This window comes from Procambarus clarkii, chromosome 2 (assembly GCF_040958095.1).
Source record: "Procambarus clarkii isolate CNS0578487 chromosome 2, FALCON_Pclarkii_2.0, whole genome shotgun sequence".
NCBI classification, from domain to species: domain Eukaryota; kingdom Metazoa; phylum Arthropoda; class Malacostraca; order Decapoda; family Cambaridae; genus Procambarus; species Procambarus clarkii.
Window position 1 is genome coordinate 22,746,733 of NC_091151.1, and position 27,246 is coordinate 22,773,978.

At 41.2% G+C, this 27,246-nt stretch overlaps 1 protein-coding gene across 1 annotated transcript; it reads left to right on the forward strand.

Moving 5' to 3' along the window:
• LOC138366966 (uncharacterized) lies at positions 1-27,019 on the forward strand. The gene is made up of 4 exons (XM_069328370.1): positions 1-102; positions 5,529-5,669; positions 11,517-11,660; positions 26,593-27,019. Exons 1-4 carry the CDS (start codon positions 16-18, stop codon positions 26,728-26,730), a joined length of 510 nt encoding a protein of 169 aa, XP_069184471.1. The 5' UTR covers positions 1-15; the 3' UTR covers positions 26,731-27,019.
• Positions 27,020-27,246: the final 227 nt, after the last annotated feature.

A 27,246-nucleotide genomic window follows, 5' to 3' on the forward strand; every position in this document is an offset into this window, starting at 1 on the left:
ACAGCACTGCAGGAGATGGCGGAGCTCCACTACAGGTTCCTTAATGTCGACTACATTCAGGTGGTGCTCGACGCTTGGAGGACCCAAGGCTGCTTTAACACGGTCAGTCCCGCCGGCTGGCAGGCGAGGGTGTGTGGGGGAGGTGTGTGGCAGAGGGTGTGTGTGGCAGAGGGTGTGTGGCAGAGGGTGTGTGACAGAGGGTGTGTGGCAGAGGATGTGTGGCAGAGGGTGTGTGGCAGAGGGTGTGTGGCAGAGGGTGTGTGGCAGAGGGTGTGTGGCAGAGGGTGTGTGGCAGAGGGTGTGTGACAGAGGGTGTGTGGCAGAGGGTGTGTGGCAGAGGGTGTGTAGCAGAGGGTGTGTGTGGCAGAGGGGTGTGGCAGAGGGTGTGTGGCAGAGGGTGTGTGGCAGAGGGTGTGTGGGGGAGGTGTGTGGCAGAGGGTGTGTGGCAGAGGGTGTGTGACAGAGGGTGTGTGACAGAGAGTGTGTGGCAGAGGGTGTGTGGCAGATGGTGTGTGGCAGAGGGTGTGTGAGGCAGAGGGTGTGTGGCAGAGGGTGTGTGGCAGAGGGTGTGTGGCAGAGGGTGTGTGGCAGAGGGTGTGTGGGGGAGGTGTGTGGCAGAGGGTGTGTGGCAGAGGGTGTGTGACAGAGGGTGTGTGACAGAGGGTGTGTGACAGAGGGTGTGTGGCAGAGGGTGTGTGAGGCAGAGGGTGTGTGGCAGAGGGTGTGTGGCAGAGGGTGTGTGGCAGAGGGTGTGTGGCAGAGGGTGTGTGGCAGAGGGTGTGTGGCAGAGGGTGTGTGGCAGAGGGTGTGTGTGGCAGAGGGCGTGTGTGGCAGAGGGTGTGTGAGGCAGAGGGTGTGTGGCAGAGGGTGTGTGCGGGAGGTGTGCGGCAGAGGGTGTGTGGCAGAGAGTGTGTGGCAGAGGGTGTGTGGCAGAGGCTGTGTAGCAGAGGGTGTGTGGGGGAGGTGTGTGGCAGAGGGTGTGTGGCAGAGGGTGTGTGGCAGAGGGTGTGTGACAGAGGGTGTGTGGCAGAGGGTGTGTGGCAGAGGGTGTGTGGCAGAGGGTGTGTGGCAGAGGGTGTGTGTGGCAGAGGGTGTGTGACAGAGGGTGTGTGGCAGAGGGTGTGTGGCAGAGGGTGTGTGGCAGAGGGTGTGTGGCAGAGGGCGTGTGTGGCAGAGGGTGTGTGGCAGAGGGCGTGGGGGATCACATTCTCTTACATGTTCACTGTGTTCATCACATTCTCTTACATGTTCTCTGTGTCTTTGAAATCAAATATATGATTGTTTCTCCCATTCAGTAAATAGTTCATTGTAATGTATTATTAACCGCATTATTGATTGTCAACAAGTTACTACAAAGTATTTATTTAGTCATTTATTTAGTCATTTATTTAGTTATTTACAAATTTATTTAGACATTTAAAAGTTATTTGCTACAAATTATTTATTTCAGCTACTTACAAATTTATTTAGTCATGTAAAAGTTATTTATTGCAATATATTTATTATTGATAAATACAAAATATTTTGTTTCAATATACTTAGTTTTCAACTTATTTAATTACGAATTATTTAGTTACAAATTATTTAGGTTTTTCAAATTATTTAGTTGCAAGGTATTTATTTATTCATTTACTGAGGTTTATTTTCAACCAATTGTCATTGTATTTCTTTATCAACTTAATATTTCTTACCAACACCTTTCTTACCTAAAATAACTCTTCTCTCAACTGAAAATAGTCATGTTCATCATATTTCAACACTTTCGTAACTACCATTATGCATTGTTGAGTTAGAAAAATAGTCAAAGGTGATTTCTTCATAATATTTTCTAAGCTAAAGTTCTTTCCGAATTATCTTTGCTCATCAAATTATATTCTCATTGCATCATCATTCTCCAATGACACGCTCAAAGACATCAAAATAATTTGCATGCTATCAAAGTTATTCTCAGAGTCGACAAAGGTAATCTCGGAAACATTAAGAATACTCTTCAAGCATTAAAAGACTCTCTCTGTGTTGTATTTACTTAAGAAGGATACTCTGTAATCATCTTCGTTCATTAATTAATCTCTCCAAGACCCCATTAATACGTTCCAAGATCATTTTAATTAACATATGTACTTTCTAAGACATCTTCGAGCATCAAAGAAACTTTCTAAGACATTTATTCTCTAAGACATTCTTTATCTCAAGAATATCTCAAAGATATTCTTTAAGACATTTTCGTGCATTTAATGAATCTCTCAAAGACAACAATAATAAATTCTTATATAATTTAATTATCATTTTCTCTCTTTAACGCAAATTTATATAAAATAATTACTCATTAGAACTTCTTTGTACATCAAATAATACTCTCATAGCAACAAATATTTGTTCTTCATTCAATAAATAAGTAGCAAAGAGCTTCGTTTTCTGTACAATATTTAAACTAATGTTTGTGCAAAATTTAATAAGACACATTATATAGTTACAAAATACTTTAAGTAATATATCAAACTAAACATGCGCTACTTTATGTACTAATAAACTTACTCATCAAGTAAAAATGAGTATAAAACTTTTCTATCAACTTATTACAAAGGTACTACATCATATTATCGCCATTTTACTATGTTTCCCATCGCTGATAATAATAACTCTCTCACTAAACATGACTATTTAAGTAACTAGTTCATCTGTTCTTAACAACTTTTATTTCCGTTTATTAATTATTATGTTAAAAATGTATTCGCTTATCCACTTTAACTTAAACTAGTCTCTGATCAACAATTCACTATCCTACCTATCCTGATTTACCTGAGCTAACCTATGCTAATGTAACTTATGTATTCCAACTTACATATCCTCACCTACCTGATAGAAATTACACAACCTATCCTACCTGTCATAACTTACCAATCCTAACTTGGTCTAACTTACTTAACTTAATAATGTAACTTACCTATCCTGATTTATTTGTACTAGCCTATCCTGTTGTTACTTACATAACCTAACTTACCTCACGTAACTTACCTATCCTGACCTGATCTAACGTACTATCATAACTTACCTAACTTCTCCTACCTAATATAACTTACATAACCTAACTTACCTAACGTACCTTACCTTATCATGAACCAAACATATCATAACTTACACAACATAGCTAAACCCCCCCCCCTTACCTAGCCAAACTTACCTGATGTAAATTGCTTAACATAACTCACCTAACATAACTTATCTGTCCTGACATATCCTAACTTACACAACTTACCAAATTATCTGACTTACATACCTCACCTATCATAACTTATTTAAAGCATCATCTTATTCTCTCTGAAACATCAATTCTTCATTTATTTACCCTGAAAACACTCATTTAAACATACAATTACACTCGCAAACTTATAAAAACTTGCACACTTATACAAAACTTAAACAAATACTCAGTTCACTCACTTACACAAACAAACACAGACTGGCACATGCCCACATACTCTCTGTTCATTAACTTACTCACATTCTCAGACTTGCTCAAAATTCATAAACTTAGTCAAAACAAGTAAATACATTTATGTACTGACACAAACCATATGCACTCTTAGACTAGCACAACTCTCACAAACAGTTTGTCACTCTTACACATATACTATTTTCAGAACATTATATAAAAACCCATATCCAACTAATTTGTCTTATCTTAGCTCGTTCTTATTACTGTTATTCTTAGTAGGTGTTGTTTAAGCATTCCTCCCTTACATAACCCATAACCTTAACTTACCCCAACCAACCATGACCCTAACCTATCACACCCCACCTAACCTTTACTTATTTATATATCCTCATACTTTCCATATAATTTATAGGAATGTCTATTTTTACCACATCTAGTCTTTACATATATTATTAATATATTAAACATCTTATCATATGTATATATGTTTTTCTTGAGAACATTCATGTTCATCAATCTGTGTTTCAAATACATTTGCTTTATTTCATAGGATTTTTTGTTATATATATATAGTTGTTGGTTCGTTCTCAAGAGGCGTGTATAAAAGACGGGGTCTTTTGTCATTTCAAGGGATATGTGTTAAAGACAGGGTGATTAAACATTTCAAAGGTGTGTCTGTTAAAGATAGGGTGTTTAAGTCTTTCAAAGGATTTTGTTAAATATGGATGTTTGGTGATTTCAAGGCTGTCTTTATTAATGATAGGGTATTTAAGCATTATCAAGGATTATTTGTTTAAGATGGGGTATTTTATGCATTTCATGAGATTTTGTTAAAGATAGGTGTCATGCATTTTCAAAGTATTTGTTATATACAGGCATTTTTCAGTTCAAGTAATATTTGTTAGAGATGTGAGTTTAAGTATTTTATACATTTTTTATTTAAAGTTCATCAAGTCTCTCATAAGTTGAATTTACTATGTTTGATATAATTGTTCTTATTCTCCGCCCTTTAACCTAACCATTTTTTGATCTTAGTGTATTTATTGTGTTGGATATAATTTGTTCTTATTCTTTGACCTTTAACCTAACCTTTCACATATAATTTATTGTGTTTGACATATTTTTGTTCATATTTTTTATCTTTGACCTAACCTTACAGATATAGCTTATTTGTTTCGTTTTGTTTATTGTGTTGGACATATTTGTGGAATATATTATCCTTAATGCATCCTTTCAGATATAGTTTATTTGTTTTGTTTCTTGTGTTGGACATATTTGTGGAATATATTATCCTTATGTATGCTGTTTCTGAGTCAAAGGTTGTTTAATCTTTTGACAGTTACTTGCTTGGTGAGAAGAGGACAGTGTGTGTTGTAGAGGGTGCTTTGGCGAGGAAGATGTTAATTAATTATTTTATACCATGTGTATTATTTAGTTCAGATTCTTAGTTTATATTGTGAAGTGCATTTATGAGGTGGTTGTCAATCGTTGTTTTGCTGTGAAGTCTGAAGGTTAATTTGTATGTTTCAAATGCTGCTTTTCACTTGCTTGCTATAAGGAGGGTACGATAGTTTGAAGTAATGTTACAAACTTAGCATTCTTATCCTATAACGAAAAAGGAAAGATACTAGTAATATTGTACACATGATAAGTCAGATCATTACCTGATTTCAATATTTACCAAATTAAATTTGACACAACCTAACCTAAAATAGTACAACCTAACGATGTTTACAGTTTTAAACTAAAAAAAGCACTCTCTCTACTAATTAGCAGCCTACGACATGCTGGTATCGCATATGTATCATTCTGATATGCTGGTTGAGAGAACCTCATCGTATTGACTTCAGACTGATAGTACTTACTTGTATGATCAAGTCCACTACAGGGGGCAAGTCCACTATAGGCTCACCATAGCCCGTTAGCTGAATCTTAAACAACAACATCAGTATGATCATAAAACTAAGGTGTCTGTTGCTGCTCAACAGTGTAACCCAGTGACAATCATTTGTTCTTCTGATTTGTATTAAGAGATATGATTTGAGCAGGGACAATGATCTGAACATATTTAGTTAATATTCGTTATTGACAGATTTGGTCATCAATGGGATACAATTTCGTGGGCGTGCAGGCGCAGTTTCCTGCAGAGGTAGCTGTCGGATGTCAGCTGAAGGTCGGAATACTGATCGCCAACAAAGGTTGGGCGGCGCCAATCAATTATCGGTCAGCTCAGGTAAGCAAAACAGTATTAATGGTTTATTTAATGTCACACTTCCCCATTCAAGTAACAGGTTATTTCTATTCAATTCTTTCATCCCAGACCTGTTTCCAACACAAGTACCAATGTTCTCTGCCTTCCCTTCATATCTGAGCTCAAAACCCTCACTAATACGTTTCACCCTCTTGATATAAAGCTCGGCTTTCGACAAACTAACACTCTTCGTTCCTGTTCGTCTTGACCTCTCCAACGTGGTAACTGGCCATATGCCTAATGAACACATAAGAAGTGTTAAGTCTTCAGACACAAACAGTGCTCTATTTTGTCATGTTAGGGATTATAATCATCCTATGATTAGTCTTCTTCTAAAATAATTTTTTTCCTGCCTCTACTCTACACGGACGCCGTCTTGTCGAAACGGCTCTGATACACAACCTATCCAACCTGAACCTTTGTCCTGGCTTCGTTGCTATTGACTTTTCCCTTTCACAGTAAGCTCTTTCCTTTCCCTTTCCCTTTCACAGTAAGCTCTTTCCCTTTCACAGTAAGCTCTTTCCTTTCCCTTTCCCTTTCACAGTAAGCTCTTTCCTTTCCCTTTCCCTTTCACAGTAAGCTCTTTCCTTTCCCTTTCCCTTTCACAGTAAGCTCTTTCCTTTCCCTTTCCCTTTCACAGTAAGCTCTTTCCTTTCCCTTTCCCTTTCACAGTAAGCTCGTTCCTTTCCCTTTCCCTTTCACAGTAAGCTCTTTCCTTTCTCTTTCCCTTTCACAGTAAGCTCTTTCCTTTCCCTTTCCCTTTCACAGTAAGCTCTTTCCTTTCCCTTTCCCTTTCTTCCCGTCCCTTTCTCTTCCCTTAAAGGCCTCAACCTTCTTAACTAACGTGATCTGACATAAGGTCAGGATTAGCATTACAGTTTAGAGTTTTATATATAAGAGTACACCTGAGAGGATGTGCAGTGACTTAATATCTAACATATTCAAAGATTTAAGAAAGGGGGGGGGGGGCGCACGAGTGCTGTCAGGGGCCAGAGTTTGTTATTGTTCTAATAGCTGATTTATGTTAAATAATTAAAGGATGTATATGATTTTGGATAGTAGAAACACAGGTACAGATATCATAATTGATATAAGGATAGATGAGAGAGTAATACCAGGGCAGGGCGAGGTACATAATATCCAATCTTAGAATGCCATCTGTTTTTTAACCTTTTTTAGCTATATTTTGAATGTGGCCGTGGAAATTCAGCTTGTCATCATTGAGAACACCAAGAAATTTACCATTACTTTGTTACTAATTTGGTTATTGTTAATTCTTAGATTAATTTGATCAGAGGACTCATTACCAAACAAAATATAGGTTATATCAAATGTAAAGTGTGAGTTTGTTAGCAGTTAGCTAAACATGGAATTTATTTTGTTCGGTATTCAACGTATCCTTCAGAATAAGAGTGTTAAGATTGGAGAAAATGAAGGTTATGTCATCAGCAAATAAAACTAGCTTGAGATGTTGAGAGGCATTTGGAAGATCATTAATGTAGATGAGAAAGAGGAGAGGGTCAAGTATGCTGCCCTGTGGAACACCAGTGTTGATAGATAGGGTAGGAGAGTTGAGATCATTCACAAAGACATACTGGAGCCTGTCACTAAGGTAAGTCTGAAGGTATTGGAGGGAGTTACCTCTGAAATCATAATGATGTAATTTAAGAAGCAGGTTATAGTGGTTAACTGTGCCAACAGCCTTACGTTGGTCAACACATAACCCAACAGAGGAACTCATTTTTGTCACGAGTTGCATGTATCAAGTTAATCATACTAATTGCTGCATCATTGGTGTTTTATGGGGGTTTGAATCCATATTAGCAAGACCTAAGTGTATTGTGTTTAGCTAGATAAGAGTAAAGCTGCTTGTAGATTAGTTTCTCAAATATTTTAGACAAGGATGGCAAGATTGATATTGGTATGTAATTGTTGACATCAGTGAGATCACCACATTTATGGACTGGGGTTAGTCTTGTTTTTTTTTAATATCAGGAAAGGTTTGCAGTTTAAATGAATTTTTGTAAAGCAATGCAATGGCCGGAGCTAAAAATCTAGAGGATTTTTTGAAAATTTGAGCTGGAATCTCAGCAAGGACACTTGACTGTTTTAAGGGAAAGGATTATATCATTAACATCAGTGGATTTTTTGGAGTTAGGTACAGAGACTCTGGATAGTTACCTGTAAGTTAGTCTTTATCATTAGTTAGGGAGGACGGTTAGATAGCTTAGTTGATCAGCAATATACTAATTAATTCTAGTTAATACCTTAGCACTAAGTTAGGGCATATCTTATATACAATAATTAGAATCATAAATATTAGATCAAATGAAAGCCACTGCTGGTGGTGTGGCATGATGGTGCTGGCTGCTGGCCTACACTGTTGGTGGTGTGGCATGATGGTGCTGGCTGCTGGCCTACACTGTTGGTGGTGTGTGGCATGATGGTGCTGGCTCCTCGCCTACACTGTTGGTGGTGTGACATGATGGTGCTGGCTGCTGGCCTACACTGTTGGTGGTGTGTGGCATGATGGTGCTGGCTCCTCGCCTACACTGTTGGTGGTGTGGCATTATGGTGCTGGCTGCTGGCCTACACTATTGGTGGTGTGGCATGATGGTGCTGGCTGCTGGCCTACACTGTTGGTGGTGTGGCATGATGGTGCTGGCTGCTGGCCTACACTGTTGGTGGTGTGTGGCATGATGGTGCTGGCTCCTCGCCTACACTGTTGGTGGTGTGACATGATGGTGCTGGCTGCTGGCCTACACTGTTGGTGGTGTGGCATGATGGTGCTGGCTGCTGGCCTACACTGTTGGTGGTGTGGCATGATGGTGCTGGCTGCTCGCCTACACTGTTGGTGGTGTGGCATGATGGTGCTGGCTGCTGGCCTACACTGTTGGTGGTGTGGCATGATGGTGGTGGCTGCTCGCCTCCACTGTTGGTGGTGCGGCATGATGGTGGTGGCTGCTCGCCTCCACTGTTGGTGGTGTGTGGCATGATGGTGGTGGCTGCTGACCTACACTGTTGGTGGTGTGGCATGATGGTGCTGGCTGCTGGCCTACACTGTTGGTGGTGGGGCATGATGGTGCTGGCTGCTCGCCTACACTGTTGGTGGTGTGGGACATGATGGTGCTGGCTGCTCAACTTCATGGTGCCAACACGAGGCGTCTAAGGGCAAGAGTTTACCTTTGGTAAACTCCATATAAGCTATCAATAAGACTATAATCTTTAGACTTTTCACACCTGCCCCATGTTACCTGTTCCCCATGGTGCTTAACAGAACCTGTTCTTTCCTGTGGCACTCCCGTGTTACAGAACCCTGTTCTGTCTTGTGGCCCTGCTGTGTTACTGAACCCTGCTCTGTCTTGTGGCCCTGCTGTGTTACAGAACCCTGTTTTGTCTTGTGGCCCTGCTCTGTTACTGAACTCTGTTCTGTCTTGTCGCCCTGCTGTGTTACTGAACCCTGTTCTGTCTTGTGGTCCTGCTGTGTTACTGAACCCTGTTCTGTCTTGTGACCCTGCTCTGTTACTGAACCCTGTTCTGTCTTGTGGCCCTGCTGTGTTACAGAACCCTGTTCTGTCTTGTGGCCCTGCTGTGTTACTGAACCCTGTTCTGTCTTGTGGCCCTGCTGTGTTACAGAACCCTGTTCTGTCTTGTGGCCCTGCTGTGTTACAGAACCCTGTTCTGTCTTGTGGCCCTGCTGTGTTACAGAACCCTGTTCTGTCTTGTGGCCCTGCTGTGTTACTGAACCCTGTTCTGTCTTGTGGCCCTGCTGTGTTACAGAACCCTGTTCTGTCTTGTGGCCCTGCTGTGTTACTGAACCCTGTTCTGTCTTGTGGCCCTGCTGTGTTACTGAACCCTGTTCTGTCTTGTGGCCCTGCTGTGTTACAGAACCCTGTTCTGTCTTGTGGTCCTGCTGTGTTACAGAACCCTGTTCTGTCTTGTGGCCCTGCTGTGTTACAGAACCCTGTTCTGTCTTGTGGCCCTGCTGTGTTACTGAACCCTGTTCTGTCTTGTCGCCCTGCTGTGTTACAGAACCCTGTTCTGTCTTGTCGCCCTGCTGTGTTACAGAACCCTGTTCTGTCTTGTGGCCCTGCTGTGTTACTGAACCCTGTTCTGTCTTGTGGCCCTGCTGTGTTACAGAACCCTGTTCTGTCTTGTGGCCCTGCTGTGTTACAGAACCCTGTTCTGTCTTGTGGCCCTGCTGTGTTACTGAACCCTGTTCTGTCTTGTGGCCCTGCTGTGTTACTGAACCCTGTTCTGTCTTGTGGCCCTGCTGTGTTACAGAACCCTGTTCTGTCTTGTGGCCCTGCTGTGTTACAGAACCCTGTTCTGTCTTGTGGCCCTGCTGTGTTACTGAACCCTGTTCTGTCTTGTCGCCCTGCTGTGTTACAGAACCCTGTTCTGTCTTGTGGCCCTGCTGTGTTACAGAACCCTGTTCTGTCTTGTGGCCCTGCTGTGTTACTGAACCCTGTTCTGTCTTGTCGCCCTGCTGTGTTACAGAACTCTGTTCTGTCTTGTGGCTCTGCTGTGTTATTGAACTCTGTTCTGTCTTGTGGCCCTGCTGTGTTACAGAACCCTGTTCTGTCTTGTGGTCCTGCTGTGTTACTGAACCCTGTTCTGTCGTGTGGTCCTGCTGTGTTACAGAACCCTGTTCTGTCTTGTGGCCCTGCTGTGTTACTGAACCCTGTTCTGTCTTGTGGCCCTGCTGTGTTACAGAACCCTGTTCTGTCTTGTGGCCCTGCTGTGTTACTGAACCCTGTTCTGTCGTGTGGTCCTGCTGTGTTACAGAACCATGTTCTGTCTTGTGGTCCTGCTGTGTTACAGAACTCTGTTCTGTCTTGTGGCCCTGCTGTGTTACAGAACCCTGTTCTGTCTTGTGGCCCTGCTGTGTTACTGAACCCTGTTCTGTCTTGTGGCCCTGCTGTGTTACTGAACCCTGTTCTGTCTTGTGGCCCTGCTGTGTTACTGAACCCTGTTCTGTCTTGTGGCCCTGCTCTGTTACTGAACCCTGTTCTGTCTTGTGGCCCTGCTGTGTTACAGAACCCTGTTCTGTCTTGTGGCCCTGCTGTGTTACAGAACCCTGTTCTGTCTTGTGGCCCTGCTGTGTTACTGAACCCTGTTCTGTCTTGTGGCCCTGCTCTGTTACTGAACCCTGTTCTGTCTTGTGGCCCTGCTGTGTTACTGAACCCTTTTCTGTCTTGTGGCCCTGCTGTGTTACTGAACCCTGTTCTGTCTTGTGGCCCTGCTGTGTTACTGAACCCTGTTCTGTCTTGTGGCCCTGCTGTGTTACTGAACCCTGTTCTGTCTTGTGGCCCTGCTGTGTTACTGAACCCTGTTCTGTCTTGTGGCCCTGCTGTGTTACAGAACCCTGTTCTGTCTTGTGGCCCTGCTGTGTTACTGAACCCTGTTCTGTCTTGTGGCCCTGCCGTGTTATTGAGCTCTATTCGATCATGTGGTAAGCCTAGGCAAGATCACAAACTAGTTCCAAGTTGGAACTGGTTGAGGGCTTCCTACTCTCCAACATTCAATTGTAAATTAATGAATTGTAAGCCAATATAATTTTATTGCGTGTATTTGATGAAAACTTTCTCAGTTCGGAGCCTGATGTACATTGCGGTCATACAATCTACACTGTTCGCTAATGGTTCCTTAAGATACTCATACTCACCTGCTGAACAACTTCATACGATAAATAATTGATCTGTCACTAACCAATTTGTTCATTAAAATTTCAGTTTTAACTTACCATTTAATTAAATATTCCTATGATATTGAAAACCAAATAGATATTTGTGGCCAACGTCGTTAAGAATGTGGCTGGTTTTGCAGTTAGTGTTGCATCATGTGAGCACCAAGACTGAGTACGTGTCTGCACTTGCTGGGGCGGACCTCAGGAGGTGGCTGCCCGGCCAACAACAGAAGCTCCAGTTCTCCATGACATTACCCACTAACGCTCCTCTCGGCAACTATCAGGTGGGCGCTTGTTATGTCATCATCCCCAAGTGAGGCTCCTGGTGGAGAACTTTCTTCCCTTAATCTGTGAGCCTCCTGACCTCAGATAAAACATAAACAAATGTCTAGGTTTGAGTGAAAGTCTAAGTAAAACCACTAGTTTACTTGGGCGAAAATATATTCATGACACAGCTTATATATACAATAATTACAGAACCACAACAAAGTAATTATAAATCAGTTAAGTTAACACGAGGCACGAGTCACAGCAGCTAGATTTCACTAAGCAAAACTAACTTAACAACATGGGGTACACTAGACAGCATGGGACTGACAGGTAAGCTGTGGACAAGGTGGGAGGTAACGTAAGAATATGACGATTCTGTATGGCAGAATCGTAGTCGTCTCCGCTTAGATTCACATGATCGGTAACTGGCTTTGCTTCTCTCTTAAGGGTACTTCGCAAATAAAGGAATTTATTTATTTTGTTAATTGAACTTTTAGAGTTCATTAAGGAATCTAACGTGTTCAAGTAACATTCAAAGTTTTCGTCATCTCTGCCATTAAAATTGAGGTAGATCAATGGCAGGAAGACGAACTTCTTTGAGTGGTTCAAGTATATAAGTATCACTCGTTGTTAAAGCATTTTGAGAAACAGATTTTATATTCAATCGTTCTAAGAACTGTATTAATTTATCCAGACGATCAAAGACATCCTCCTCAAATTGTCCGTATCGTCATGGAAAATGTTTGTCTGGCTCAGCAGTTTGTTGCCTGAGGATTCTAAAATAGTTAGCTGCAGCCTCATTTGTTCTCTGTAATTTTTGTTTGGCCACCTCTATGTGGCCTTTGTGAGATTTTTCTCTACGCCTACCTCCCTTAGGAGGTGGACTACAAGTTTAAAGTCTGCTCACGGCAGTTAAGCATGAGTCCAATAGAAAAAAAAGGAAAAGCGGGAGCAAACCGCCAGGCCTCCACCACCAGGGGTGAAAACCTGTCCACAATAGGCCGCTGGCTCCTCCTAGTTAAACAGGACGTTAAAACTAATAAATGGTAACCGACGGGTTCTCACAATCAAATATTTATATTTGATGTGGCGCTATGAATTGGAATTCGAATTCCCAAGAACAGCCGCCTTATCAAGATCACATCAACATTTAATAATATGCAGAAATATGGTGGAATAATATGGTTGAAGGGTTGACATCAAAGACCGTTTTCTATAACAACAATTTATTAATAACAAGAGACTAACTACTACATTACCGAGTTTACGTTACGTTAATGTCCATCCAGTGGCACGATAACAAACAGCTAAATAGCAACCCTTGCTGTGAGGCTGCATAATGAACTAACCTGAACACAGGTGTGCCCACTGATGACGCAATATTGCAAAACGAAGAAAAATATCACAGACTAAGTTACACCACAGCGAATGGTTACGTTATTGTACATCAAGTGGCATTTGCAACACAGCTATTCAACAGCCCCTCGAGAAGTGACAGCAGGCTCCATCTTGCTGACACTTCGGGCTGACAACATGAACTAACTGAACAAATGAAGGATATCCACTGAAGACACAAGCATGCAATCAATAGTGTCTCGGTTTCCCTGACAGCTACTATAATCACAATCTTAGGGGTCCTCCCGCCCCCCAGGAGAGACCCACGTAACTAGGCGGGTAGTCCAACAGTGACTCCCCCCTATCACAACCCAGTGTGAACACTCTTTGCAACTCCCTACAAGAAGTTGCACTGTTGTAAACAGTAACAAAGACAGGCAAGGCGGGATTCTGGGACACAGCTCCACAAATCACTAGATGACTCTACTCTCGTCACCAGACGACAACCAAAAGAAATTGCCTTAAGTGATTAATTACGTTAATTGACTGATCGCAGCAGTCAGCAACAAAGTACTACGGTAATCACAAACAATTGTCTCACACTAGACAACATCATGATGATACTCTACGTTAATCTTTAACACTTGTCTCTCTTGTTAACAATAACTCAAACATATATTACATCACACTTGACTCCTTGCAAGTATTCAGTGAGTAATTCTCAATTAAGGTCAAACGGACCACTAATTACATCCCCATTGAGTTACGTTAACTAAGCCTACCCTAACTTGGTAGCTTCTCCACAGTCTGTGTCAAAAAATTACTAGTGAGTGTTAATTACCCCTAATTAATTCTGAGCAATTAATTAACTGTCACCATGACCAATAAGTAAGCATCCATAAATACGTCTCACTCCGCACTGCCTAAGCAGGTCTCATCAAACACTGTGAATTCACGGGAAAGGAGTTAATTACCCTAATTAATAAGATGTGCCACTAATCCACTGTCCTCAGACAGGATATGATTAATACAACGATCTATGCTAGCTCCATGACCTCGCTTTACCGAGTCATCGGAGCTCTCCAATGTTAATGATCCACTAATTAACCTGAGCCACTAATTGCTATACCCCTGAAAGGTAATTAGTCTCGAGCAAATTACGTTAACACAAATATTGACAGACTCTGACAGATCCTCTCCCACTACGTGAATTCATGATGAGAAGGCTAATTACATAATTAGCTAGAGTGGTCAATTAGTTGTCACATGGACAATTAATTGCTCCCGAGACGTATCTCATTCAAGCTCAACACTGTTCTCTCTTATAACAGCCCTCACTCACTCTACAATACTAAGTGTGCACCCCTTATCCAGTTAATTACCCCTTACTTAATTAACTCACTGAATCCTTAAGTCCTCAACACAACTTAAAGAAACAAAGTAACCCCAGCGTTACATAGGTCACACTACAATGGCATGCAACATCATAAAAGCATTGCCCACATATGGTTGCGGCTACTGCAACTCGCTAATTACTGTGCCCACACAATAATGACACACGGTTGTGCAACACACAAGAGTATACTAATACTACTGCCCCTCTCTTTTTCTTGCACCCGTTGCAAAGGACTACTGTGAACACACACTTACCTCAGCAAGGCAATTAACCCATCAATTGCCTGCTCTCATTAAGTACTGTGAATTCCCCTGAATAATCCTAGAGGTCCCTTAAACCCTCAACACAGTTCCTGGGGCAATAATATCGTATAAACTGATAACAATACTGCACAAACCTGCAACATAATGATGCCGTCAGCATACCCCACATGCTAATGACATCATTAGGCAATCAGTCAGCAATCACATCTACTGACTTACCACACAACACAGTACATAAAGCATGCAAATGAACATATAGAAATGGCATTCACATAATCAATGAAAATTATATCATCAAGTAAATGTAACTAACTACACAGACCGCAGGGCCCACACTGACATCACTGCAACCGGGCCTGCCTACCTCTAATGATTATAATTTACGGTACTCTATGGCATTAATCCAGTCTGAACGATTATATAGAATCGACAGGCTGGATCACTTATATGGTAAATCTCTACACTGACCAGTTACATACTCTAGTCAGTCTACTATATATATACATTATGATACTACAGTGTGGTCCCGTGTATAACATCTATCTCCAGGTACCGCCCTCCCAATCACCTGGACCCTACTGACAGCTGTCACTCAGCTGCTTCTCTAGCCTGGCGAGGCTCTGAGACAACTCTTACCGTGAATTTCCACCGGTACCCATCACACTTTACACAATGATAATAGTACTCATTTCCCAGGTCACTACCACTCTAGCTGTCAACACTTAGCTTGCTTGCTCCTCATGCGTCGACAAGATGTGGCCCTAGGCTGTCCCAGGAAAGTGGCCAAGGCATGTGGCCACCGCGTGGCCCACAGCGCCCCTCCCGAGCTGAGAGGGGGGGGGGGGTAGTGGTAGCCGGCGTGCGGGCCGAGCTGGGCCGGGCAGAGCGGCTGGGTGGCCTGGGGTTGGCCACGGGTAGCGCATTACGTCATAGCACCCCACCCAGCTGAGGTGGTGCGTGGGGTGGGGTGGGGTTTGGCTGCGCGGGTGGCCTGGGTGGGTGGCCCCCAGCAAGCAACTGGCCAAGGTGGGTGGCCGCGGGTGTCCACGCACATGGGTGCCTCAGGCTGGCAGGCTGCCGCCCACAGGAGTACACACGCGGATGGGGAATCACTAACAACCCCATCAAACCAGAGCCTGCCTTGCTCTACACTGGCGTGACAATGGCCGGCGGCGTCCCCACACTGACGCAGCCTGGCGGAATCCAAAAATCCAACAGGGGCCTGTAATATCACACTCACTTACACTACCCAACACCAATTGTCCATTGCCACTAGACAGGATGCTCAGACCCGAGGGATGAGGGATCAATCTGATACACCATGAGGCTCTGCCATCTGCCTCACGGGTTAACACTGCAACTGTCTCTTTAGCTTTTTACTGTTCCTTCCGTAAATCCTTGGCCCCAATTCACCCAATTGGGCCTTGACACAACCCCTGATGGCAGGAGTGCCATATTCGATGAGTAATTTGGACGAGAGAAGCGATTAACGTGGGGTGGAGGTGGCCAGCCCGCCACCTCCACCAGACACTTCTTCCTCCGCTTGCCGCCCAATTCAAACTGCCTCCCTGGTGGGCAGGGAAACTCAAATATCCATTCCTCCTCCCTACTTTGTCTTGACCAATCAGCATGAAGCCGGCACACTACCAAGATGCCGCTTCCAACCACAGCTCTTCGCGCCAAAACTCGGCTTGGAGCACACATGCCTAAACCAATCACAGGCTCACTCACCCTCGAGCATCCCGTGACGTCACAAGGAGGGGGAGGCCTAAAAGACAGTGGCGTGATGTCTCCCATGTGGGGGGGCAACGTTCACTCCACTCTCCCCCCCACCTCTAACGGTTTTAGTCAAGTACCTCACATCCCACTTCACTCTCACCTCGATCATCCTGTTTCACAGAAACAGGAAAATCTCTGTAATTCTCTCTACAGAGCCATCACAGACTTCTGACTACTCACAAATGATAGACCATAACATAAGCTTTCATTCAACACCCAACAAGTATATGTTATTTTGAAAGCTTCAGTTTCTAGAGTGCCTAGCCTAATCTAGAAACTAGGAAAACTAGCTGAGGGATCTAGATCCCTCACAGCCTTCAAGTACTTTGACTGTGACACCTGACTGAACTAACTGATCAAACTTGTTCAGTTGTCGAGTCACATGACCTTTGAGACTCACGTAGGATCTAAAGAACAACATACTGTTGCTGAACATTTCGTCTGATACACAGTCTGTGAATTTGGTTTCATTGGCTCCCATGATTTCGTTGTGGAAAAACCTGAGGTACTGGCTCAGATTTAAACAATTGTTTGACAATAAAAGCCTAGGGTTATAATTTTCTACAACTAGGCAACGTTGTTTGCCTCACGTAGATGCTGATTAACAATATTAACAGTAAATATAAGATTTGAGGAGTAATCAATCGCTGCTGCTATAAGATTTACCTTGAACTAGCCCTTCTTCATCGCCGTCTGTTGGATAGCAACAGTTCTTATCATTCAAAGATGAAATACAATAGAAATAATATAAGAATGGTAAATATATAGAAAAAAATCGTGTAGTTGATTATTCCCACCCTATTTCGGGGCTGTACAATTCTTAGTACAGTTCTAGCTAAATGATAATCCTACCCTTGTTGGGTCAGCACAAAGAAATATATTAGGCTAGGTTGTGCATTGTTCAGTTCAGCTCAAGCCTAAAATTGTACAACCCACATCTAAGGGTTAGCAAGAACATAAGAACAAAGGTAACTGCGGAAGGCCTATTGGCCCATACGAGGCAGCTCCTATTTATAACCACCCAATCCCACTCACATACAAACATGTCCAATCCACGTTTGCAAAAAAATCGAGGGACCCCACCTCCACCACGTTACGCGGTAATTGATTCCACAAATCAACATATAATATTTATATATAATATAAATAAAATTCTATAATATAATAATGTGCATAAAATAGTGTGGTGTAATATTTTGTTTGTTTTTTGTTTAATATAAGAGAAATATATACAAGTAAATTATATATCATATCATATATATATATATATATATATATATATATATATATATATATATATATATATATATATATATATGTATATATATATATGTCGTACCTAGTAGCCAGAACGCACTTCTCAGCCTACTATGCAAGGCCCGATTTGCCTAATAAGCCAAGTTTTCCTTAATTAATATATTTTCTATAATTGTTTTCTTATCAAATGATAAAGCTACCCATTTCATTACGTATGAGGTCAATTTTTTTTTATTGGAGTTAAAATTAATGTAGATATAGGACCGAACCTAACCAACCCTACCTAACCTAACCTAACCTATCTTTATAGGTTAGGTTAGGTTAGGTAGCCAAAAAAGTTAGGTTAGGTTAGGTAGGTTAGGTAGTCGAAAAACAATTAATTCATGAAAACTTGGCTTATTAGACAAATCGGGCCTTGCATAGTAGGCTGAGAAGTGCGTTCTGGCTACTAGGTACGACATATATATATATATATATATATATATATATATATATATATATATATATATATATATATATATATATATATATATATATAAATATATATATATATATATATATATATATATATATATATATATATATATATATATATATATATATATATATATATATATATATATATATATATATATATATGTGTGTGTGTGTGTGTGTGTATCACGAAAATAAACACGTGATTAAGAATGTGACAATGTCAGACCACGGAGGAAAATGAAACAGGAATTTCCTTAAGTACTTTCGTATATTAAATACATCTTCAGAAGGAATTAAACATCTTCCTTCTGAAGATGTATTTAATATACGAAAGTACTTAAGGAAATTCCTGTTTCATTTTCCTCCGTGGTCTGACATTGTCATATATATATTTATATATATATTACTGAAAACTCCAGACCCCAGTAGTGACTCGAACCCATACAGCCAGGAGCACTATGCAATGGCGTATCTGGTACCTTAACCACTCGACCAACTGTGACCGTACAAAAGACGATGGTAGCCGAGGTTATTTCCCCCACCATCCCGACGTCACTTTGTGGTGAGCCTGGGCATAGACTGTGTATCAGCCATCAAATCACCTCACTTTGTGGGGCCACGTGAGCAACACAAAATGCAAACAAACTTGTATGGTCCCCAAGCATATATGTAACTGAAAACTCCACACCCCAGAAGTGACTCGAACCCAGACAGCCAAGGGCACTATGCAACTGGCGTATCTGATACCTTAACCACTTGACCAACTATAACTGTACAAAAGACGATGGTAGCGGAGGCAATTTTCCCCACCATCCCGACGGCACTTGGTGGTAAGCTTGGGCATAGTTATTTCATCAAATCATCTCACTATGTGGGGCAACACGAACAACACAAATGCGAACAAGCTTGAATGGTCCCCAAGCATATATACAACTGAAAACTCCACACCCCAGAAGTGACTCGAACACCTTGGAGAGGTGACAAGTCGCCAATATACGTTATTCTTAAAAAAAGACGAATATTTTTCGAAAATGAACCTCATACTCTCTGACTAAACTAAATTCCAATGGGTAACGAAGGACACTACAGCCGAATTGAAAACGAAGGGAAACAGATTGATCAAAACTGTGAACGCCAAGAAATCTGGACGCCACCTGCCGAAGGTTATTGGGGAATATAAACCTGTGTATGCATATGGAAATATCAAGACCCACAAGCCTGGAAACCCACTTTGGTCAATCATCAGCCAGATAACCACACCCACATACAGACTGGCTAAGTGACTCAAGGGATTGCTGACTCCTTATGTACCCCTGTGTTTTCAGTCTGAAGTCTCCAAAGGAATTTGTTGACTTACTGTGGGGAACACGGGCCACAGGGCAAACAGGCCACAGCCTCGTTGGATATAGAATCACTGTTTACCAACGTACTTGTGGATGAAACAATCGGGATGATAGCGGACAGAGTGTATCATGATCCGGCTTGTACTCCTCTTGACATGCCAGAAAACATAATTAGGAAACTACTCCAAGCTTGTACTAAAGAGGCACCCTTCTTGAGCCCGGATGGGCACATGTATAAGCAAGTAGATGGGGTCGCCATGGGTTCTCCCCTAGGTGTCCTGTTTGCGAACTTCTACATGGGTATCATCGAGCAGAAGGTCTTAGTTGACATGGACTTGAAACCCGCCATACACTGCAGGTATGTTGACGACAATTTTACGCAGGTACCTGATGCCTGACGTCTGCAGGAGCTGAAGGAGGCATTTGAGCAGAATTCTGTGTTGAGTTTTACTTCTACACTAGGGAAACATAGGAATGTGCTTCAATGCCAATAGTGACTGCCCAGACAGGTACAAGAGGAGTGTTGTCAATGCTTGCGTGGACCGTGCTGTAAGCCACAGCTCAGGATTGAAGCAAGTCGATGAAGAACTCGGTAGGGTAAGGCTGGTCCTAGTCAACAACAGCTTCTCTAATGGTTTTGTTGAAGACATCATAAAAAGGAAGGTGAAATGCCATGCAACCTCTGAATTGTCAACTAACACAACACTTGTACCTCCTATTAGACTATTTTACAGGAACTTCTTTTCGAAGACAACCCGCTCCCACGAGTTGGCAGGCACACAAAATGAGCGAATATGTTCCCTACATCTTTCATTCTTACTTGGTATAAAGACCGTTGAAGCATTAGACCGTTATCGAGGCAGAATAATGTAACAGAAATATTTACCACTACTGTCGTGAGTTTAACACGAGCTCGGCGTGGTTATATCGGGTAGGCTGCTCCATGGTTTACTTTCAGGTATACTATAGTCACAACAGCACACCGATATCTGCAGGAGGTGCACTAATCCTGTAGTAGGTCTCCTCCAGGCGGTTACCCATCAGTACAACCGCATCACAGGACCAGCCTATACTGGCTCGTTTAGGGGGCAGTCGTCTCTCTTACCCCGGCCCCCCCCCTACCAACAAGAGGTGGGGGGGGGCGGTCAAGAGGAAGAAAAGGGGAAGAGCAACAGTAGAAAGTTTTCGTCTTGGAATTTGGTAGACAGGGGTCTTAAGAAGACTCTGACAAGGCCATCTACAAATGTCCTAAGTACTTCTAACTCATTCGCCGTGTTGCAAGACGAGTGCTGTAGGGAGCCTGCAGTTCGCTTGAAAGGAAAGGCAACGAAGGAAGCGCAGGTCCCTCAAAGTGCTCAGCAAGTAGAGGAAGCACCTACGCTAATTTTGGTCGTGGAAGATTCCCAGGTGAAGTATTTGGACATAACTTTTTGTGACAGAGATTAGGGGAACAGGTTAAGGATTGCTATCCGGGAGCAGAGATTGGTGATACTGTTAACAACATGGAGCCGGTCGGCCGAGCGACAGCACGCTGGACTTGTGATCCTGTGGTCCTGGGTTCGATCCCAGGCGCCGGCGAGAAACAATGGGCAGAATTTCTTTCACCCTATGCCCCTGTTACATAGCAGTAAAATAGGTACCTGGGTGTTAGTCAGCTGTCACGGGCTGCTTCCTGGGGGTGGAGGCCTGGTCGAGGACCGGGCCGCGGGGACACTAAAAACCCCGAAATCATCTCAAGATAACCTCAAGAAGATGGATGATATTGTTGAATATATAGTTGAATATTATGGCTTGAAATGGAAACAGACACATTATTTGTATCAGTGCCAGCGGAAATGATGTTGGACGAGTTAGGAGTGAGGCACTGATACAGAGATTTAAGACACCATAAAATTAGGAGCAAGGGGAGGAATCACAATCATATGTGGCATTCATCCATGAAAGGGAGTTGGAAATGAATAGTTATCGAGAGTACTTGGTGTCTATTGCCGACTGGACAAATATTGCAAATCAAATGCAATATCATTCATACATAACTGGGAACACTTCTATGGAAGAAATGACATGTATGCTCGAGATGGGGTGCATCTATCTAGGGCTGAGGTTGTTGCTGTTGCCAACTCGTTGGAACCTGTGGTTGGAGGGATTTGTTTGGGTTTAAACTGATAGTAGATAGTGGTATGGGAATTGATATGGAGAAGGGAAGTAATAAAAGTATGTGTTTGTGGGGGAAACAAATTTCGCAAAATAAACAGGGAAAGAGAAGGGCCTCAAAATAACAGTAGAATTAAGGTATATTACAAGAACAGTAGGAGTCTAAGAAACAAAATAAACGATTTAAACGCTCTTGTCTGCACAGAAAAAAAAGTAATATTGCACTTACTGAAATATGGATGAAAGTAGAAAATGGAGAAATATTAGTTGAATATCAAATAAACGGATTTAAATTATTTCACGCAGATAGATATATTAGAAGAAGAGGGGCATAGCCATATATATTAGGGAAATTTTGAAACGTAGTCCCAAAGAGGGAATCAAAACTGAGCCACACACAGGAACTATCTGGGTAGAATTTAACGAAACAACTAAAAATTTTATAAATGGAGTTATATACAAACCACCAAACTTGGACATAATGGAAACAAAGCACCTATAGGATGAAATATCTAGAGCATCTAGGTCTAAGAGTAATTGTGTCATGGGTGACTTTAATTTTAGTGGAATAAATTGAATGAACAGAACAAGGGAATAATGAAGTAGGAGAATTTCTAGAATTAATTGAAGATTAAGCAACACATTAAGGAACCAACTTGGGAAAATAATATTTTATACTTCGTGCTAACAATTGGGAAACAAATTAATGAAATCGAAATATGGAGTGAGCTAGGGAACAGTGATCACAAAGAAATAAGATTTTACATAAAATGGAATAGATTTGTAGGAGAAAATTCTGTTAAAGTACCAGATTTTCGAAAAGCTGATTTTAATGGTCTAAGATTTTTTTTGGTGAAATATATTGGAAAGTCTTGAGCATGGGGGGGGTGGGCTTGTTTTGGAGTGAGACGTGAATCCAGAGATGGGTGATGTAAAAAGGGATTTCGATGATAATTGAAAATAGAACTTATTTAAAAATATTCTAAGCAAAGCAAAGGAAGGTAGTATACCATGCAAATTGAATAGATCGAATAATAATGACCCAAAATGGATAAAAAAGGATATGATGAACCTTAAAGGTAGAAAGAGAGCATGGTACAAAAAGATTAGGAATGAGGAAATCAGTTTAGAACAGGATTTCGTTCAACTGGTTAGAAATGTTAAAAAAAGAGATAAGGAGGGCAAAAGAAACTATGAAGTTCGCAGAACAATGCAAGAAAAAACAAATCCTAAAGGGTTTTCCCCATTTATATTTAACAAAGTATAGATAAAGGATAGGTCCATTAAAAACTGAGACAGGTCAGATAACAGATAATGACGAAGAGATTTGTAATATTTTTAATAAATATTTTATCTCTGTATTTACTAAAGAAGACGAGAACATTATGTCTTCAGCCGAACAAGTCTATGTGGGTGGGGAAGAGGAAAGGTTGACTAGTTTACCAGTTACCAGGGAGGATGTTATTAAACAAATAGTGAAATTCAAGCCAAACAAATCCCCAGGGCCAGACAAAGTGTTTGCCAGGGTGCTTAAGGAATGTAAAGAGGAGCTTTGCGAGCCTTCGTCTACCATATTTAATAAATTATTAGGGTCAAGCCCAGTGCCAGAGTCATGGAAGGTTGCTAATGTGGTTCCAATTTTCAAGAAAGAAAATAGATCACTTGCGTCAAACTATCGGCTAATTAGCCTAATGTCTATTGTGGGAAAGTTACTTGAATCGATAACTGAATATACCATTCGTCTTTATCTTGAAAAATATAAATTAATAAATGATTCACAACATGGGTTTTACAAGTGGCCATTCATGTTTAACAAATTTGCTATCATTTTATCCCAGCATAGTTGAGGCACTTGATTGTGGTAAGGATTGTGACGTTGTGTACCTTGACTTTTGCAAAACTTTTGATACAGTGCAACATGAAAGACTGATTAAAAAGATAAGAGGCTCATGGTATTGGGGGTGCTATATTAAGTTGGATTAGGGTATGGCTACCCCAAAGGAAACAGAGTTAGTTAAAATGGGGTTAAGTCAGAGTGGGAAAATGTTGTAAATGGAGTGTATCAAGGTTCGGTAACAGAGTTGTTGATTTGTGGAACAGTTACCACGTAACGTGGTGAAGGCGGTGTCCGTTAATTGTTTCAAGCGTGGGTTGGACATGTATATGAGTGGGATTGGGTAGATATAAATAGGAGCTGACTCGTATGGGCCAATAGGCCTTCCGCTTTTACCTTTATTCTTATGTTCTGTCCCAGACGACTCATACATGGAACATCAGAACATAAGAATGAAGGTAAGTGCAGAAGGCCTGTTGGCCCATACGAGGAAGCTCCTATTCATATCTACCAAATCTCATTCAAGTATATTTATCCAACCTACGCTTGAAACAATCAGTGAACCTCACTTTAGAACATAAGAATAAGAGGTAATTGCGGAAGGCCTATTGGTCCATACGGGGCAGCTTCTATTTGTAACCACCCAATCCCACTCATATACATGTCCAATCTACGCTTGAAATAATCGAGGGACCCCATCTCTACCATGTTACCCGGTAATTGGTTCCACAAATCAACAACCCAGTTTTAGTGGGCCAGCCAGAGGCTTAGGGCCTGCCCAGGAATATCCCGGCCAAAAAAAAAAAAAAGTTACCAAACCAGTATTTACTCAGGTCTTTCCTAAATCTAAACTTATCCAATTTATACTCATTGTTTCGTGTTTTGTCTTGTGTTGCTAGTTTTAACGCTATTAATATCCCCTTTGTTATTGCCATTCATCCACTTGTAAACCTCAATCATATCACCCCTAACTCTTCGTCTTTCCCACGAAAGTAATTTAAGCATTGTCAATCTTTCTTCATGACAGGTTTCTAATTTGCTGGATTGACTTTGTCATCCTGTGCTGGACGTGTTCAAGTAAATTTATATCCATTCTATAGTACGGCAACCAAAACTGAACTACATAATCTAAATGGGGCCTAACCAAAGCAGATATAGCTGAAAAACAACACCAGGTGTCTTATTACTAATGCTTCTATTAATAAATTCTAGTGTACTATTTGCATTATTACGAAATTTTATGCATTGATTTTTTTTAAATTCTTAGTGATCATAACTCCCAGATCCCTTTTGCAATCCGACTTCGCAATCTCAACACCATCTAGCTCGTATCTTGTAACTCTATCATCATTCCCTAGCCTCAAAACCTTACATTTGTCAGCATTAAATTGCATCTGCCAAAATTTTGACCATTTCAAAACCTTATTTAGATCTTCTTGAAGTGATAGTGAGTTTTTTCCATGTTTATTACCCTCCCGATTTTTATATCATTGGCAAATTTACAAATATTGCTGCTTAAATCTGAATCTAAATCATTTATATATATTATGATTGACAGAGGTCCCAGGACAGAGCCCTGAGGCACTCCACTTACAACATTTTCCCACTCTGACTTAACCACATTTATACTAACTACTAACTCTTTGTTTCCTTTGGTATAGCCATGCCCTTTGTAGTGCCCTCAATGCCATGAGCCTCTATCCTTTTAATCAGTCATTCATGTGGCACTATATCAAAAGCTTTGCTTAAGTCAAGGTACACAACATCACAATCTTTACCACAATCAACTGCCTCAACTATGCTTGAATAAAAGGATAGCAAGTTTGTTGAACATGAACGGCCATTTGTAAAAACCATATTGTGTATCATTTATTAATTTATGCTTTTCAAGATGAAGGCGAATGGTATTTGCAATTATCGATTCAAGTAACTTTCCTACAATAAACGTTATCAGCTCCTTTTCCACAAGTTAGGCGTTAGGCCGATAGTTTTACGCAAGTGATCTATCTCCTTTCCTGAAAATTGGTACCACACTAGCAACTTTCAACGACCCTGAGACTACCTGACTCTAATGATTTATTAAATATGGTAGAAAATGGCTCGCAAAGCTCTTCTTTGGATTCCTTAAGCATCCTGGCAACCACTTCGTCTGGCCCTGGGAATTTCTTTGGTTTGAGTTTCACTATTTGTTTAATAACATCCTCATTGATATCTGCTAAACTAGTCAACCTGTCCTCGTCCCCACCCACATAGACTTGTTCGGCTGAAGGCAAAATGTTCTGTTCTTCTTTAGTAAATTACTGATATAAAATATTTATTAAAAATACTACACATCTCTTCGTCATTACAAAGTAATCTGACCTTTCTAAATTTTTAATGGTCTAATCCTTTTTTCTACTCTTAGTTCAATACAACTGAAAAAATCCATTAGGATTTGTCTTTGCTTGCCCTGCTTTGCGAACGTCATAGTTTCTTTTTGCCCTCCTTATCTCCTTTTTAACATTTCTAACCAGTTTTACAAATTCTTGTTCTAAACTGACTTCCTCATACCTAATCATTTTGTACCAAGCTCTCTTTCTACCTAAAAGGTTCTTCAGCTCCTTTGTTATCCAGGGTACTGTGCTTGGTTACTTATGGCGTTGCAAGAATACCATGTAGGGTACTGTGCTTGGTTACCTATGGGGTGGCAAGAATACCATGAAGGGTACTGTGCTTGGTTACCTATGGGGTGGCAAGAATACCATGAAGGGTACTGTGCTTGGATACTTATGGCGTGGCAAGAATACCATGTAGGGTACTGTGCTTGGTTACTTATGGGGTGGCAAGAATACCATGTAGGGTACTGTGCTTGGTTACTTATGGCGTGGCAAGAATACCATGTAGGGTACTGTGCTTGGTTACTTAGGGTGTATCAAGAATGCTATAAACGTTCTTGTTTTATATTGAACTTTATTAACGTGATCTTTCTTAAATATATGCGAGGCCAACGTTTGTCAGTGCATGTTAGTCACAAGCTCACTTGGCTTTCTCCTGCTGCCACTCTTGACAATACGGCAAAGTGATCTTCAAGATCTCAATCTCTGGCTAAGTATCTCCTCTACCTTGCAGGTGTTGCTGCTCCTGCCTGACGGGGATTCTCAGCTAAGGAACAGACCAGAGTATAACATAGTTATCAGCAACATGATTTACTCTGATAGTCCTGGTCGTCGCCTGAACTTGGTGGGGTCCTTCAACGCTGTGCCATAACGTTTAACCGATCAGAAAAGTTTATTGTATAAAGTCTTATACAAGTTAGAATCTCAATAAGTAAGCTCGGTTTGTATTTACAGACTTCGGGATGATTAATTCGATCTTGCACCAGTGATAAATGACTTATTTCAGAGTAGCTTAAACATAACCTGCGTGTCCAGCACTTGTTAATGTGGCTGTGAGGACAGATGATATTGTGGGCCTTTTTATCAAAATAAACCTTTACATAAGTGCAGTAGAAGGCTCTCAAATATATAATCAATATATAGGTACACCCGGGCCATAATATTCAAAAAAAGTTTATTTGAATTATAATATAATATAATTTAACATAAAACAGTGCACAGGTCTTTATAAGGTAGAATATTGGTCTTACCAGCGGTCTCATGTCTCAACCACAATAAACAGAACATAAACAATTATGACCTCAAATTCAGGTTCAATATTAATCCTAGACTATAAGAGAGAATGCAAGCAGTCAATGTCTAACACTTGCACTAAAGTTAAGCTTGT